Below are 14878 nucleotides of genomic sequence, written 5' to 3'. Positions count from 1 at the left end.
AGCAAACAATTTAAAATATGAAATAGATCAATAGAAATGTTGGTGTAGAGCAAGGTTGAAACCACTTTGAGTAAAGGTGTGACCGAGGGGGAGAGGAGAAGCAAAAGTACTATGTACCTGTATAGCGTCCAAATGACATATGGAAATCCCAGAAGCTTTAAGTGTATGGCGGATTCCTGGAAGGTGGAAAATAGAGCATGAGTAGTCAATGGGGTAGAAATGTAAGGAGGGGTATAACTCTCATACTGATATTACCTTAGTAGCTATGCCTGTCAGGGTGCGTCGGTGCCTACTGTGTGCATGTCTCTTGGGTGTGGAGCATCCTGGGGGAATCTTATATGGAGCAGGCCACAAGTCTGGGAGCATGGGGTCATGGAGGGCAGGCCCCAGAAGTTGGCTGTAACTTGAGTATAGAGGAGGCAGAGGAGGGGCGACACTGCATGTTATAAGAGCCTAGATGTTTAATGGCATTGGCAGAGGAGGGAGGGGTCACGTGGTGATGCATCGCAAAGCAAGTGACCCGTGGTCATGGAGATCAGGGACATGATGCGGGGCAATGATGTGCAGTGCATGTGTCCCGGTGTGTGAGGATGAGGATAACTGCGGTCATGTGGTAACGCGTTGCACACCACGCGACTGTTGTTAGGGTGATTAGTGATGCTCATACAAGAAGAATGATGTATGTAGGAGACAAGGACTGTCAGCCAGACATATTAGTGGCGTGCTGCGGAGCAGTGGAAGGGTATGATGGTAATATACAGGATGAGGGTATGGAGGATAGAAAGTAAGAAAATGACTTGGGGGAGGGGTGGTGGTGGAGTGGATAGGAGCAAAATATGGTATACATAAGAGAAGGGGAGGTTGGTTTGTTAAACGCACAAGGTATGACAAAGGGAGGACATGCCAGAAATGGGAAAAGGTGTGTAAAAAGGAAGGGGAGGGTTAGGTATAGGAGACAAAAGAACTTACCACAGGTGTGTCACCAATGGGGGATATGGGAAAGGGAAGACGATGAGGGATTTCTCTTGGCTGCCTGATTTAACAGTTCTGCAACGGAAAAGAATAGGTTATTATTCAGTGAATAAAATAAATATAAATATTAGATCAGTTGGCTCATGTCTCAATTTTCTATATCAAAAGGTGAAGCTCTCAAATAAGGCCCAATGCAGCTAGAGTTTGGAACTTATGGATCCAGTAAGATTCTCTCTGTCTGACTAGTGTAATGTGGTTCCCTCCCTCTGCTTGGCCTAGGACCTGCTACAGGACTTGGAACCATAATTGTGATATGATGTGTAGAGTTGTGGAGCAATGTGAAGGAATGGGTAACCAACTTTTGCCACATCGAACCGTAGACTTAGGACTAGCTATCTGATCCCTGACATATTGTATTGTTTCGTCAACGTAGAGAAGCATGCAAGGGAAATTGTTGACATAGAATATGAAGCTGGACTCACATGTGTAGTATCCCTTGATAGGAAATGACTGCCCTTTTCTAGGGTGATGTACTTTGCTGAACTTTATTATTTTCGAGCAGGCAACGCAAATAAGACATAGAAAAGTTCCTGTCTTTCTGGTGCCCTGAAATTGTTGTGTAGGTATACATGTTGTGCTGCACAAGTTAGCTCTGATGAGACTATCCTTGATGTTATGGGGTCTCCTGTTGCACATTAGGGCGGGTTCTTTGAAAATCTCCATGGGGATAGGCTAGGTGTACTAGCAGCGGCCAATGTTCACAGATCATTTTGGGGATCTTTGGCATGAATAGGTGAGAGGTATGTACAAAAGGTATGCAGTCGCACTTAATGCTAGATGTGCATGGAGGTGGCATGGACAAGATCCTGTTGGTCTCTTGTTCAAGTAGAGGGGGGGTACTGTCTGTCTCTGAACCTGTTGAACATGTTACGCAGACTGGTGGGCAATAGAGTTTCTTTGTATATTATCCTTGAGACCTTTTGGAATTGTGATCTTGGAAGGCTATTCTTTGTCGACCTGAGGTGACAGCTGGTGAAATTCTGTAAGTTGTTGCAGTCTGTTACCTTAGAATAAAGGTCAGTGGAGAGCCTGCCGTCTGGATTTTTTAGTACGAGTGTATCTAGAAATTAAATTTGATGGAAGTCCTTATTGAGGGTGAAAGTAAGTTCAGGTCTAATTAAACAGCAGAAAAAAAGGCAGCATCGCTTACCTGCCCAGTTCTTAGAACAAATGCATTCGTGACCAGACATTTTTGGGCTTGGCTGCACCCCAAAAAATATAGTGCACAAAATACACAAAAATAGTGAGGTATTGGTTGATATTTTGGCCAAAATATGCAAGCTCGCAATCCACATCAAGGATCCTCACACTTGCGAGTCCTATCACTAAACTATTAGCAAAGCCACAAAAGCCTCCAAAAATTCAAATTAAACAGTAGAAAAAAAGGTAGTACCGCTTACCTGCCCAGATCTTAGAGCAAATGCACTACAGGGTACAGCCAGCCCATATAGCAAGATGTTGGCAACACAGGTGCAAAATACTAGATTCACAGCCACTCTCCACCTTCTCACTCCCATTCCATACACCCCTCATACGAGATCAGCTTTTAGTCTTCTTTTGTGGCTTTGCTAATAGTTTAGTGTTAAGACTTGCAAGTGTGAGGATCCTTGACATGGATTGCGAGCTTGTGTATTTTGGCCAAAATATCGACCAATACCTCACTATTTTTGTGCATTGTGTGCACTATATATTTTGGGATGCAGCCAAGCCCAAACACATCTGGTCTCGCATAAGGGGTGTTCACACTGGGATGCATTGATACTGTGCTGGCCAGCTCACCTAATCGAATAGTAGCGGCATGACTAATAGGCTGTGAACCAGACACTATGCAGTACCCTTATAAGAACAGCACCCTATGCGGGCCTTTATTGTGCAATACTTGGCAGTCACCCCCTCCAGGAATAAGTAGGTGGACAGTGGCTGTTGATCTAGTATTTTGCACTTATGTTGCCAACATCTTGCTATATTGGCTAGCTGCACTCTGTAGTGCATTTGTTCTAAGATCTGGGCAGGTAAGCGGTGCTGCCTTTTTTCCGCTGTTTAATTTGAATTTTTCGAGGCTTTTAGTTTTCTTTTGTGGCTTTGCTAATAGTTTAAGTTCAGGTCTAACAGTATTAAATGTGGTGACAAAGGTGTTAAGAGTCTCAAGGGGGCCTGACCAGATGCCGAAGATGTCATCTATATACCTTAACCAACAGCTAGCAAATTGTAAATAGAGTGTATTCAGGTAGATATACTGTTCTTCAAATAAACTCATATAGGCATTAGTATATGCCTAGGCTACGTTGGAACTCATAGTGCCCCCGCATGTCTGGAGGTAACAAGTATCTCTGAATAAAAATAAGTTCCTATGTCAGATCATGGATAAAAGGTTTAGTGAAAATTGTATGGCGTCATCCTGCATCTCAGAGATAGAGTGTAAGTTGGAAACCATCTCGAGACCCTTGTCATGTGAAATTGAGGTGTAAATGCTGTTAAGTCAGGGGTCACCAGTATGCCCTCAAAGGGAACTGGGTTTGTTGTGAAGGATCTGTATGAATTGTCCCTTGTCCAGGAGGAAGGATTGTGTGTGTTTAGTCAGAGGTATAAGTATTTTCTCTAGGTAAATGGAGAGTAGAGGCAGAATGAAATCGGTAGAGGCCACCATGGGTCATCCTGGAAGATTGATGAGTGATTTATGAATTTAGATGTAAAATACATGTACACAGCACAGCTAGCAGATAAAGTGAATAAATGATAGTCTAATGAATAAGATAAGGTGCACAAGATTTCATTATGTGAAAGTGAGCATTGCTGTAGAATCTCTTGAGAAAACAGGTGATAACTTCATAATGGCATCCATACAGGCTGCGGGCCAATTTTTTTGAAACAGGCATAACTAGAGAACTCTATAGCACTCCTACTAGTAAGTTTTTGATGTATGATGGAAAAACCATTATGGTTACTTTTTTATTGCTTTGCAACAATTTTACATTGATTATACACTATCAATTATGCACATTTCTTTCCAACAGTTTGGTAATAAATATTGTAATATCAAGAAATCTAAATAATTTGAGTTATCTCTATCTTTTTTTATGGTCATAAACACACAGTTCATGTGAATCAGTTCATTGAATAGGCAAAATATAAAAATAACCTGCAAGGTATTGTTTGTCGACCTCGCTTGGCACTTACTAATGGATAATAATATTTACCTATTGCTGTGAAAGGGCAGTATATCTGGTATCTCTGTGTATTCATGCAGAATAATCCATATTTTGTAAGACATTTCAACACTGGAGTCATGCCTCCTGACATGAGGATTAATGGCCATCTTGATGTCCCCTGGAGAAATAGTTTGGTGGTCTCACCTCAGTCTCCAGTGAACCAGAGTCTTCTTTTTTTAAACCACAACTAGTAATTAGGTTGAGATTTACACAGTTGGCAGTCGTGTAGGGAAGATGCTTATTACTGGTCTGGCCATGCTTGTTCCTAGAGATCAAACAAGGTCACTTGAGTGTACTTCTGGGCCGATTCCCAACATACATTTCTTCATACAAGCTCAGATGTAACATCTTTTTAAAAATGCAATGACATGGCATTTAACCCTAACCAATATTTTATATAAGTTTTATAAAATATAAATGTGTGGTGTATAGCCTCATACCTTTTTTTTACCCTTTGGCAGATGGATCAGATTTTCACTATCCTATTCCTGAGCCTGAAGAAGAAACCAATGAGATAGAGAGACAACGTACGAAGGCACTTGACACCACTTCTCAGAGTAGAGCGAGGACCCACTCCCCAACAAGTTCCACCAGGACTGCGAGCTATGATAACAATGAAGTCATCAGTACAGAGCAAATGTGTGAGTTCTGCATCCTACTGCCACACCTGAGTCTTCTACACATATTGTCGTAACTCGCATCTCCAGTTATGCATCCATATTTTCCTCGATTACTACTTAGGCCGGTTTCACACTTCCGTTTTTTCAAATCCGTCAAAATCCGTTGGTTTCCGTAAAAAAACGGATCCGCCATTTTTTTGCAGGATCCGTTTTTTGTCCCATAGACTTCCATTAGTGGTTACCGCGGATTTTAAAAACGGATCCGTTTGCATCAGTTTCCGTCAAAAAAACGGAAACGGATCCGTTTGGCGGACACAAAAACGGAAGTGTGAAACAGGCATTAGTCTTTAGGTTTTTTTTTGTAGCATGATTTTCTACCTAATTGCCTGTTGATAGTTGTAACCAAAATAGATATGTCCATTATACTTGGCTTTTTGTTTGACTGGCAGTGCAACAGATTTTCTGTATTCTCTTGCAATATCTTGGTATTTGCTAACCAATCTATGTAAATTAATTCCCAGAGAAAAAAAATGATCTCACTGGTGCCAACTATTTTATGGAGCTATTTTTTTAAGTTAATTTCAAATAATTTAAAGGGCCTTCCAATATGACTAGAATTACTAGCCAAGCCAAGCACCCAACAGCAGGAAGCTGCTTCTGGGAAATGTGTCCCTAATGAGGTTTTGGTTAAGGGTGCTTTTACATTGCATTCACTGGCCCCCAACCGATTTTACTTCTGTACCCCCTTCAAAATGGGATCTAGGTATGCACCGATAGGGACATAGACCGTAATGGTGATGGTAGAATGAATGTGTGCTTTGCCGTGCAAAATTTTTGGGACGTGGACTATCCTAAAAATTATGCATGCCATAGATTGCACGTTCACGCATTCTGCATTTTTACAGTATATTACCCTGTTTGCGCAGACGTCAGGATTGCTTCATATGTTAGAGTTTGGATGTATGCACTGATGTGGCCACCGAACGCAGTTTGAAAGCACCCTAACTAAATGCTATGCCTTTTGTAAAGTATTAAAGTTTCTTAAAGAGACCAGTTGAGTATGGCATCTTAAGAGCAATGCTTTTTGTGAAAGAAACATGCAGTTTGCCTTCCTCCCAAAGAAAATAAACCTCATTAATGCCACCTACTGAAGGAAATCTATCACTATGTTTTGTTACCCCATCTGAGAGCAGAATAATATAAGAAAAGAGACCCTGATTCCATCGATGTAGCACTTAGTTTACTAGGTGCAGAAGTTGTGACACAATCAGAGCTTTTAGATTTAGCGTGTAGCAGAACTGAGAAAGCTAACCCTGGGCCCACATCAGGCTCTGTATGCACATAGTCTATAGACAGTGAGCTGCTCATCACAGGAGGGGGTGGAGTCAGTCTAGAAAGTGTGTGCCTTGCAGTCTGGTCAGTGATAATCGATAATCTCCTAGTGATAAAATCTTCATTGTAAGTAAACAGCAGCACAGAGCCTAATTAGTGACACATCTATGAAATCTGTTTTGGCCTTTATCTCCTGTTGTCTTCAGATTACTTAGCAAAATTCTGCTGACAGATTTCCTTTAAGTCAATGTCCAACCCTTAAGGGTATGATCTCACTTTGATTATTTGCTGCTGATTTTGTTGCAGAAAGTTCTGCTACTCTCCCACTTATCTCAAATGGATTGTTTCAGATGAATAGAGCTGATTCTCAGTTCAGTAAATGTAAGCAATAAAATCCCATGTTTTGATAACGTTTTTGTCGTAATTTCTCTGAGCAGTTTTGAAGGATTTCCTAGCACCAGCAAAGTAAATGAGAATTGTGAAGTATAATGCACATGTTGCTTTATTTTTCTTTTCATATTTGTATCACAATTAAACCTGCAGCTTGTTAATTCTAAGGGTATGTTCACACGCTGCGGATTCCGCTGCGTTTCCGCAGCGGTTTTGGCCTCTGCGGACCCGCAGCAGTTTTAGCTGCGGTGTACAGTACCATTCAAATGAATGGTCAAAAAAAAAACGCTGTGTAGACGTAGCGGAAAAATCCGCGCGGATTTGCTGCGGTTTTGAAACCGCAGATTGAATTGACATGTCAATTCTTTCTGCGGAATCCGCAGCGGTTTCCTATCTCCACCATTGTGGAGATGGTGAATCCGCAGGACCAAACCGCAGGCAAAACCGCAGATAATCCGCAGGTCTTTTGACCTGCGGTTTATCTGCGGTTTTTGCAAAATCTGTGCGGATTAATCTGCAGCGGATTCCGCAGCGTGTGCACACACCCTTACACTGTTTTTGCTTCAGATTTCACCCATACTAATGAGTGGGGAAAAATCAGCAACATAAACACATGTAAAAAAAAGCAACAAAAAACACAGCAAAACCCACATGTCTTTTACGCAGCATTTTTCATACCAAAATATCAGGATTTGCAGCAGAATTTTCCATAAGAGAGCACATACCCTTATAGCAGCCTTGCAACTTGATTTGAAATATTAGCTAAGGCTACTTTCACACTTACGTTTTTTTGCTGCACGTCTTTTGCGCACACAAACGCATGAAAAAAATGTATCATGCGTTTGTGTGCATTTTTTTTGCGGGTTTTGGTGCATTTTTTTAAAAAAATGCATGCTTTTTTTGCGCACACGTGCGCATTACAATGCGCACCCATAGACTTTAATGGGTGTTTTGCTGTAAAAAAACATATTGCGTGCGTATGTGTTTTTTTGGGGCAAGTTGAATGCACAAAAAATGCAACAGGATGCATTTTGTGCGCCCGAGCGCACACTGCAAAAAAACGCATGCGCATACAAACGCGTACGTGCGCATATGTATGCGCACATATGCGCACCCATGTTAAAGTATAGGGGAAAAAACGCATGCGTTTTTTTGCGCTAAAAAGCAACGCAAAAAACGGCAAGTGTGAAACCAGCCTAAGTCAGACATCTATCTTGTAGGCAACTGATTAAGGTTTACTTATGCCTTATCAGTGAAGAGCAGGATTTGGCTAATGGAAAACAGTCTTGAAACAGCTTTCTCTTTTGGATAGAGCTAATTTGTATGTATGCTCATGGAACATTGGCAATAAAACTCCATACTCCACCAGTCTCTTTACTGAGAGCCAGTACCTCGCTAAGCTGGGTCCAGTTTCCTTAATAAGAGCCAACACTTAAATAATGTGTGTGAGTTTTAAGACACTTAGCCAATTGTACTAATATTCTTTTTTAAATCATAAATTTAAATATTGGAGGTGTTGTCCATAGAGTTACCAATAAAAATCCATAAGTCCAGGGACGTAATTAAAAAGAAAATCTATACTCACCTGAGCGCTGCTCTTATGCTCACATAGCCATTTTCCCCACTAAACTGCTGACATCAATATCCGGTGGGAGGCGTAACAGGACAGCTGCAGCTGAACATGCATTGATCCATTTTTAATTGATTGTTAGACATTATTGTCTTTATTGTACATATTATTAGGAAGGAAAAAAAAGGTTATTTGCAAATAAGGCACATACCAAGATGGCAGGTTAGGAGTAGAAATGAATTTGCTCGGATTCGGTTCTGAATATGATCAGAATCGAATATTGTTTTTGCAATATTCATCGAACACAGCCGAACATAATTAGAGGAAATGGGAGTAGAAATTACCGAATATATTCGGAACCGATCATAAGACAAACATTCGACACAAATAGTGTTCGAATATGGCCCGAATATGTCAATATCATATTCGGGGACAAAATCTGAACAAATTTGCTCCTCTCTAGTTAGGAGCCTCAAATAAGGTTAGATACAGCTCATGGTTAGGCCAAAGTCTGGGCTCTCTGGAACTTTATGATTTTCTGTTCTAATAGCAGACACAAAATGTAGAGCAGAGTGAACCCATAACACATCATGTAGTCCCTCTGCTTTTGTTCAGATGACTTTTACCACAGTTCCACTTAGGACATTATGGCCCTGATCATCAACGATGTTCATGATGGTCCGAGTAAGGAGGCATGTTGGAGTCAGACACTCCTGATTCATTAAGAGGCAATCGCGTCTGAAAAGCATGCACCATCAGGACCTGGACTAACATTTCTGGCATATGTAATGCCGCTGCTTATCATGAATTAAAAGGCTGTAGCGTCGTGCTCCCATACTGCTCCAGCCATTTTTGCGCAGCTGATTGAAATGGGTGTGAAAATGCCAAAAGTCTCAACATTTTTGCACAACTCTGCTCTGCAAAAAAAAATAGCAAGTTTTCAAAATGATTTACGGAATTCTGGCATAATCACTTTGAGTGATTGGACCCTAGGGCCGTGTGACTGTTTCTCAATATGGAACAGACAAATGGAGTGTTCAAACGGTTGTGTGATAGTAGCCTTACTCTATGAACTATAAGTATTCAACAAAAAGTCCCTTGTGGAATATCAATTATAATATTGTATTTATGATTTGTTTTTCATTTGCAGCCCAAATAGTATCTTGTGAAGTCAGATTGCGGGATCAATGTAAAGGGACAACATGTAACAGGTAATCAATCAACGGCCATATTATGTATTCGTGAAAGTCGCTTATCATGTTACTAAGTTGATGATAGAGGTATTCTCAAGTTGTCTCTTGAGCAGCTCCAAGCAATACATTCTCCTTAGTTTCTTATGGTGTCCAGTAGGGTGGGCTCTCCTCTTTGAGTGACAGATCTGTAGGATTAGTACAGCTATAAAGCCTAGCACAGGATCTGCTGTACCAAACTCAGCTATCAGTCGTTTATTCGGGGGGGAGGGGGTGTACATTTTTATCACTGTACTTATATGTATAGAGGACTACGCTTTTGATTCTAATTTTATTAATGTCAGCTTTTTTGAAGAGACTAAGGTTGCACCCTAGGGAGACCTTGTAGCAAAGTCTAGAACTCTATATAATAGTTAAAGGGTGAAAAACAGTAATTTTCTTAGATATAGCTTCACAGTCCCAAGAAAAATCCATTGACAAGTAGAGCTCTTGTTAGCCACCCAATGGTTGTTATTAGAGTTGAGCGAAACAGGTTGGTCAGATTCAAAAGTCACCGACTTTCGCCAAAGTCGGGTTTCATGAAACGAAACACGACCACAGCGTGAAGTTGGCCATGTGGTCGGCGACCCAAGCGTCAAAGTCGGGTTTCGCCGAATGCTTGCACGTGACTTTTTCAGCCAATGAGAGAAGCGGAGCGAAGTGTAGCGGGAGCGTAACGGGAGCGTGGCTGGAGTGGGAGTGGGAGTGGGAGTGGGAGAGGGAGAGAGAGGGAGAGGGAGAGGGAGAGAGAGAAGAGAGAGAGTGAAGAGAGAGAGATTTTGCCGCCTTTGGGGTTAAAATTCATGCCAGGTGTGTTTACAGTCCTTCACTCACTGCTGACTTTTCTCCCCATTGACTTGCATTGGGTTTCGTGTTTCACAACTTTTCCCTATAGTCGGCTGATTTCATTCAACTCGACTTTTGAGAAAGTCGGGTTTCATGAAACCCGAATCGACCCTAAAAAAGGCAAAGTCGCTCATCTCTAGCTGTTATGTATAGTGGGAAAAATAAGTATTTGATACACTGCCGATTTTGCAACTTTTTTCACCTACAAAGAATGCAGAGGTCTGTAATTTTTTATCGTAGGTACACTTCAACTGTGAGATACAAAATCTAAAACTAAAAACTAAAAAATCACATTGCATGATTTTTACATAATTAATTTGCATTTTATTACATGAAATAAGTATTTGATCACCTACCAACCCGCAAGAATTCTGGCCGGCTAGTTTTTCTTTAAGAAGCTCTCATACTCTGCCCTCATGACCTGTATTAATTGCACCTGCTTAAAACACATTACCTGTATAAAAGACACCTGTCCAAACACAATCAATCACTACCCAACCTCTCCACCATGGCCAAGCTCAAAGTGCTTTATAAGGACACCAGGGATAAAATTGCAGACCTGCACAAGGCTGGCATGGGCTCAGGACAATAGGCAAACAGCTTGTTGATTAGACAACCACTGTTGGCACAATTATTAGAAAATGGAAGAAGCACAAGATGACTTGTCAATCTTCCTCGGTCTGGGGCTCCATACAATTTCTCGCCTCATGGGGTTAATATGATTCTGAGAAAGGTCAGCATGGAGGCTCAGTGGTTAGCACTGGAGCCTTGCAGCGCTGGAGTCCTGGGTTGAAATCCCACTAAGGATAACATCGGTAAGGAGTTTGTCTGTTCTCCCCGTGTATTTGCATGGGTGTTCTCCGGTTTCCTCGCACATTCCAAAGACATACTGATAGGGAATTTTGATTGTGAGTTCCATCGGGGACAGTGATGATAATATGTGCAAATTGTAAAGCGCGGCGGAATATGTTAGCGCTATATAAAAATAAAGGTTATTATTATTATTATTATTATAAAGGTCAGTGTTATGATTAGGTAACCAGATACTTATGATGCCCTAGAATTTGGCAAAGCCAAAGAATTAACTAAGCCTAAAGAGAGAAAAGGAAAAGCTAAACTGCCCCAGAGAAGAACCCCAAAGGAATAGATAGCCCCCGAACATATATTGCTGGTGAGACAAGATGAGGCACAAAATACAGGCAGAAAATAGAGTAAGCAAAAGATGGGGCCCAAAATGCCTAGATAGAACAGGACAGGAAAGGATACTGTCTGCAATCACGCAACCACCAGAGGGAGCCCAAACTCAGAAGCCAGGTCAAAAGTGTTCACAACAGTACCCCCCCTTGAGGAGGGGTCACCGAATCCTCACCAAAGCCACCAAGCCGATCAGGATGGGCCTGGTGAAAGGCGCGAACCAATCTCTCAGCATGAATATCAGAAGCAAACACCCAAGAATTATCCTCCTGACCATAACCTTTCCACTTAACCAAGTACTGGAGTCTCTGTCTAGCCAGACGAGAATGCAATAACTTCTCCACTTCATACTCCAGATTACCCTTAACCAATACAGGATCAGGGGGCACAGTCATGGTAACTAATGGCTCCCTAAACCTTTTCAACATAGATTTATGAAAGACGTTGTGAATCTTAAACGTTCCTGGAAGAGCCAAACGGAAAGAAACGGGATTAAGAATTTCCAAAATCTTATAAGGTCCAATGAACCTTGGCTTAAATTTTGGAGACACAACTTTCATAGGAATATTTGAGACAACTTATCCACTACTTGATCCCAAATCTGCTGCATTCTCTCTACCACAGAATCAACACCTGGACAGGCCAAAGCCTTCACCTGCCCTGAAGAAAACCGAGGATGAAACCCAAAGTTGCAGAAAAAAGGAGGCATCAAAGTGGCAGAACTAGCCCTATTATTTAGAGTAAATTCAGCCAAGGGCAAAAAAGAGACTCAGTCATCTTGATCAGCAGACACAAAACATCTCAAATAGGTTTCCAAAGTCTGGTTTGCTCTCTCAGTCTGCCCATTGGTCTGAGGGTGGAACGTAGAGGAGAAGGACAACTGAATTTCCAGTTTGGAGTAAAAAAGCTCTCCAAAATCTGGAAACAAACTGGACTCCTCTGTCAGACACAATGTTCTCCGGAATACCGTGCAAACGAACCACCTGCTGTAAAAACAAGGGCACCAATTCAGAAGAGGATGGCAACTTCGGCAGTGGTAAAAGATGGACCATCTTGGAAAATCTATCACAGATCACCCAGATAACAGTCATTCTCTGAGAGACAGGGAGGTCGGAAATAAAATCCATTGAGATATGGGTCCATGGCCTCCTGGGCACCGGCAGTGGCACTAGCAATCCACTAGAATGAGAACAGGGTTTGGCCCGAGAACAAGTCCCACAGGACTGCACAAAATTCCTGACATCTGACAACTGAGCGAGATAGGCTGAAATTCGACGAACTTCAGCAGCGAGCTGCTCAACACAATCAGACAATTGCTTAGTATCCATTAAAGAAAAAATCCTCCTACGGCCCCAAGAAAAGAGGAAAAAAATATATAAAAAATTTTGACACCCCTTTTTTTTTAACTATTCTTTCCTTCTTTAGAGTACCCTAGAATCTACAGTTAGGCTGGTGATTCTGTTATGATTAGGTAACCAGATAACAAGAAAGGTTGGTAACTTAGCGGATTGCAGACCCCTAAACTGACAACACAACTAGAATTAGCCGTGGGACGTACTTATGATGCCCTAGAAGCCTCGGCAAAGCCAAAGAATACTGTCTGCAATCACGCAACAAACATTAAGAAAAAATCCAACACGTCTGACATGCAAAAATATTGAGGCCACACGACCTCTCCCCCACTAAATCAGAACTCTGGTGTGAACTGGATGCAAAACAAAAGATTCTGATATAACAGTGGATTAGAAATACTGAAAAGACTGACATGAGCTGTGGCATATGGAATAGAGTCCAGCACAGGTCCCAGCAGGGAACCAGGCTGAACTCATACCAGCAAAGCAGAAATCAGAGGAAAGCAAAAAATGGATCAAATGCAAAAAGATTCAAGCAGACAAATAACTTATCTGAAAGATGCAGGACAAAGCAGGAGGCAAGTAGACTTCCAAAATGCTCAGGAAGAAAACCAAATCACAGGCAACAACTGAGGGAAGGTTGCTCACTTAAATCTTTCCAGTCTGTAACACCTAACCTCCAATCATCCTCCTCAGGTGATTGACTTCTGTAAGCCAGACCAGCTCCATTACCAGCAGCAACCACCAGAGGGAGCCCAAACTCAGAAGCCAGATCAAAAGTGTTTGCAACAGGTCAGGAATAGTGATGAGCGAGTATATTTGTTGCTTGGATTTTCCCAAGCATGCTTAGGTGGTCTCCGAGTATTTTGGTGTGCTCAGAGATTTAGTTTTCGTAGCCTCAGCTGCATGATTTGCGGCTGCTGGACAGCCTGAACACATGTGGGAATTCCCTAGCAAACAGGCATTCCTCATATGCATTCAGGCTGTCCAGCAGCTGCAAATCATGCAGCTGCATCGACAGAAACTAAATCTCCGAGCACGCCAAAATACTCAGAGGTCATCTGAGCATGCTCGGGAAAACCCAAGCAATGAGTTTACTCACTCACCACTAGTCAGGAGTCAGCCCAGAACTACATGGGAGGACCTGGTCAATGACAAGAAGAGATCTGGCACCATAGACTCAAGCATTACCGTTAGTAACACATTATGCCATCATGGATTAAAATCCTGCAGGACACGCATGGTCCCCCTGCTCATGCCAGCACAGGTTCAGACCCTTGTGAAGTTCATCAATGACCATCTGGATGACCCAGAGGAGGCATGGGAGAAGGTCGCCGTGTTTGTAGGAAGAAGGATGAGTACAACCTCAAGAACACCATCCCAACTGTGAAGCATGATGAAAGGGTCAACATCATGCTTTGGGAGTGCTTTTCTGCAAAGAAGACAGGATGACTGCACCATACTGAATGGAGGATGGATACAGTCATGAATCTCGAGCTTTTGGCCAACAACCTCCCTCTCTCAGTAAGAGCATTGAAGATGGGTCGTGGCTGGGTCTTCCAGCATGACAACGACCTGAAACAAACAGCCAGGCAACTATGGATTGACTCTGTAAGAAGCATTTCAATGTCCTAGAGTGGCATATCCAGTCTCCAGACTGAACCCAATAGAAAATCTTTGGAGGGAAATGAAAGTCAATGTTGCAAAGTGACAGTCCCGAAACCTGAAAGATCTGCAGATGGTCTCTATGTAGCAGTGGGCCCAAATACTTGCTGCAGTGTGTGCAAACTTGGTCAAGAACTACAGGAAATAATTGACCTTTGTAATTGCAAACAAAGTTTTCTGTACCAAATATTAAGTTCTGTTTTTCTATTGTATCAAATACTTTCGTGCAATAAAATGCAAATTATTTATGTAGTAATCAAACAATGTGATTTTTTTAAGATTCTGTCTTTCACATTGGAAGTGTACCTGTGATAAAAATCACAGACCTATCCATTCTTTGTAGGTGGGAAAACGTGCAAAGTCGGCAGTGTGTCAAATACGTATTTCCCCACTGTATATTGTGGATTGTTGTGAGTTTTGCACGCAAGTCATAATAATA

General features: G+C 41.9%; 1 protein-coding gene across 1 annotated transcript in view; it reads left to right on the top strand.

The window, feature by feature from the left end:
* The window catches only part of CRISPLD1 (cysteine rich secretory protein LCCL domain containing 1), a 162455-nt gene that overhangs the window by 61162 nt on the left and 86415 nt on the right, over window positions 1–14878 (top strand). Inside the window, exons 7-8 of the mRNA XM_073550630.1 lie at window positions 4703–4882; window positions 9304–9364. Coding sequence (XP_073406731.1) covers window positions 4703–4882; window positions 9304–9364 — 241 coding nt within the window. The remainder of the gene's footprint in view (window positions 1–4702; window positions 4883–9303; window positions 9365–14878) is intronic.

The sequence above is a fragment of the Dendrobates tinctorius genome, unplaced genomic scaffold, assembly GCF_039654945.1.
Source record: "Dendrobates tinctorius isolate UK_male_01 unplaced genomic scaffold, ASM3965494v1 ptg000165l, whole genome shotgun sequence".
NCBI classification, from domain to species: domain Eukaryota; kingdom Metazoa; phylum Chordata; class Amphibia; order Anura; family Dendrobatidae; genus Dendrobates; species Dendrobates tinctorius.
This window is presented reverse-complemented; position numbering and strand designations above follow the sequence as displayed.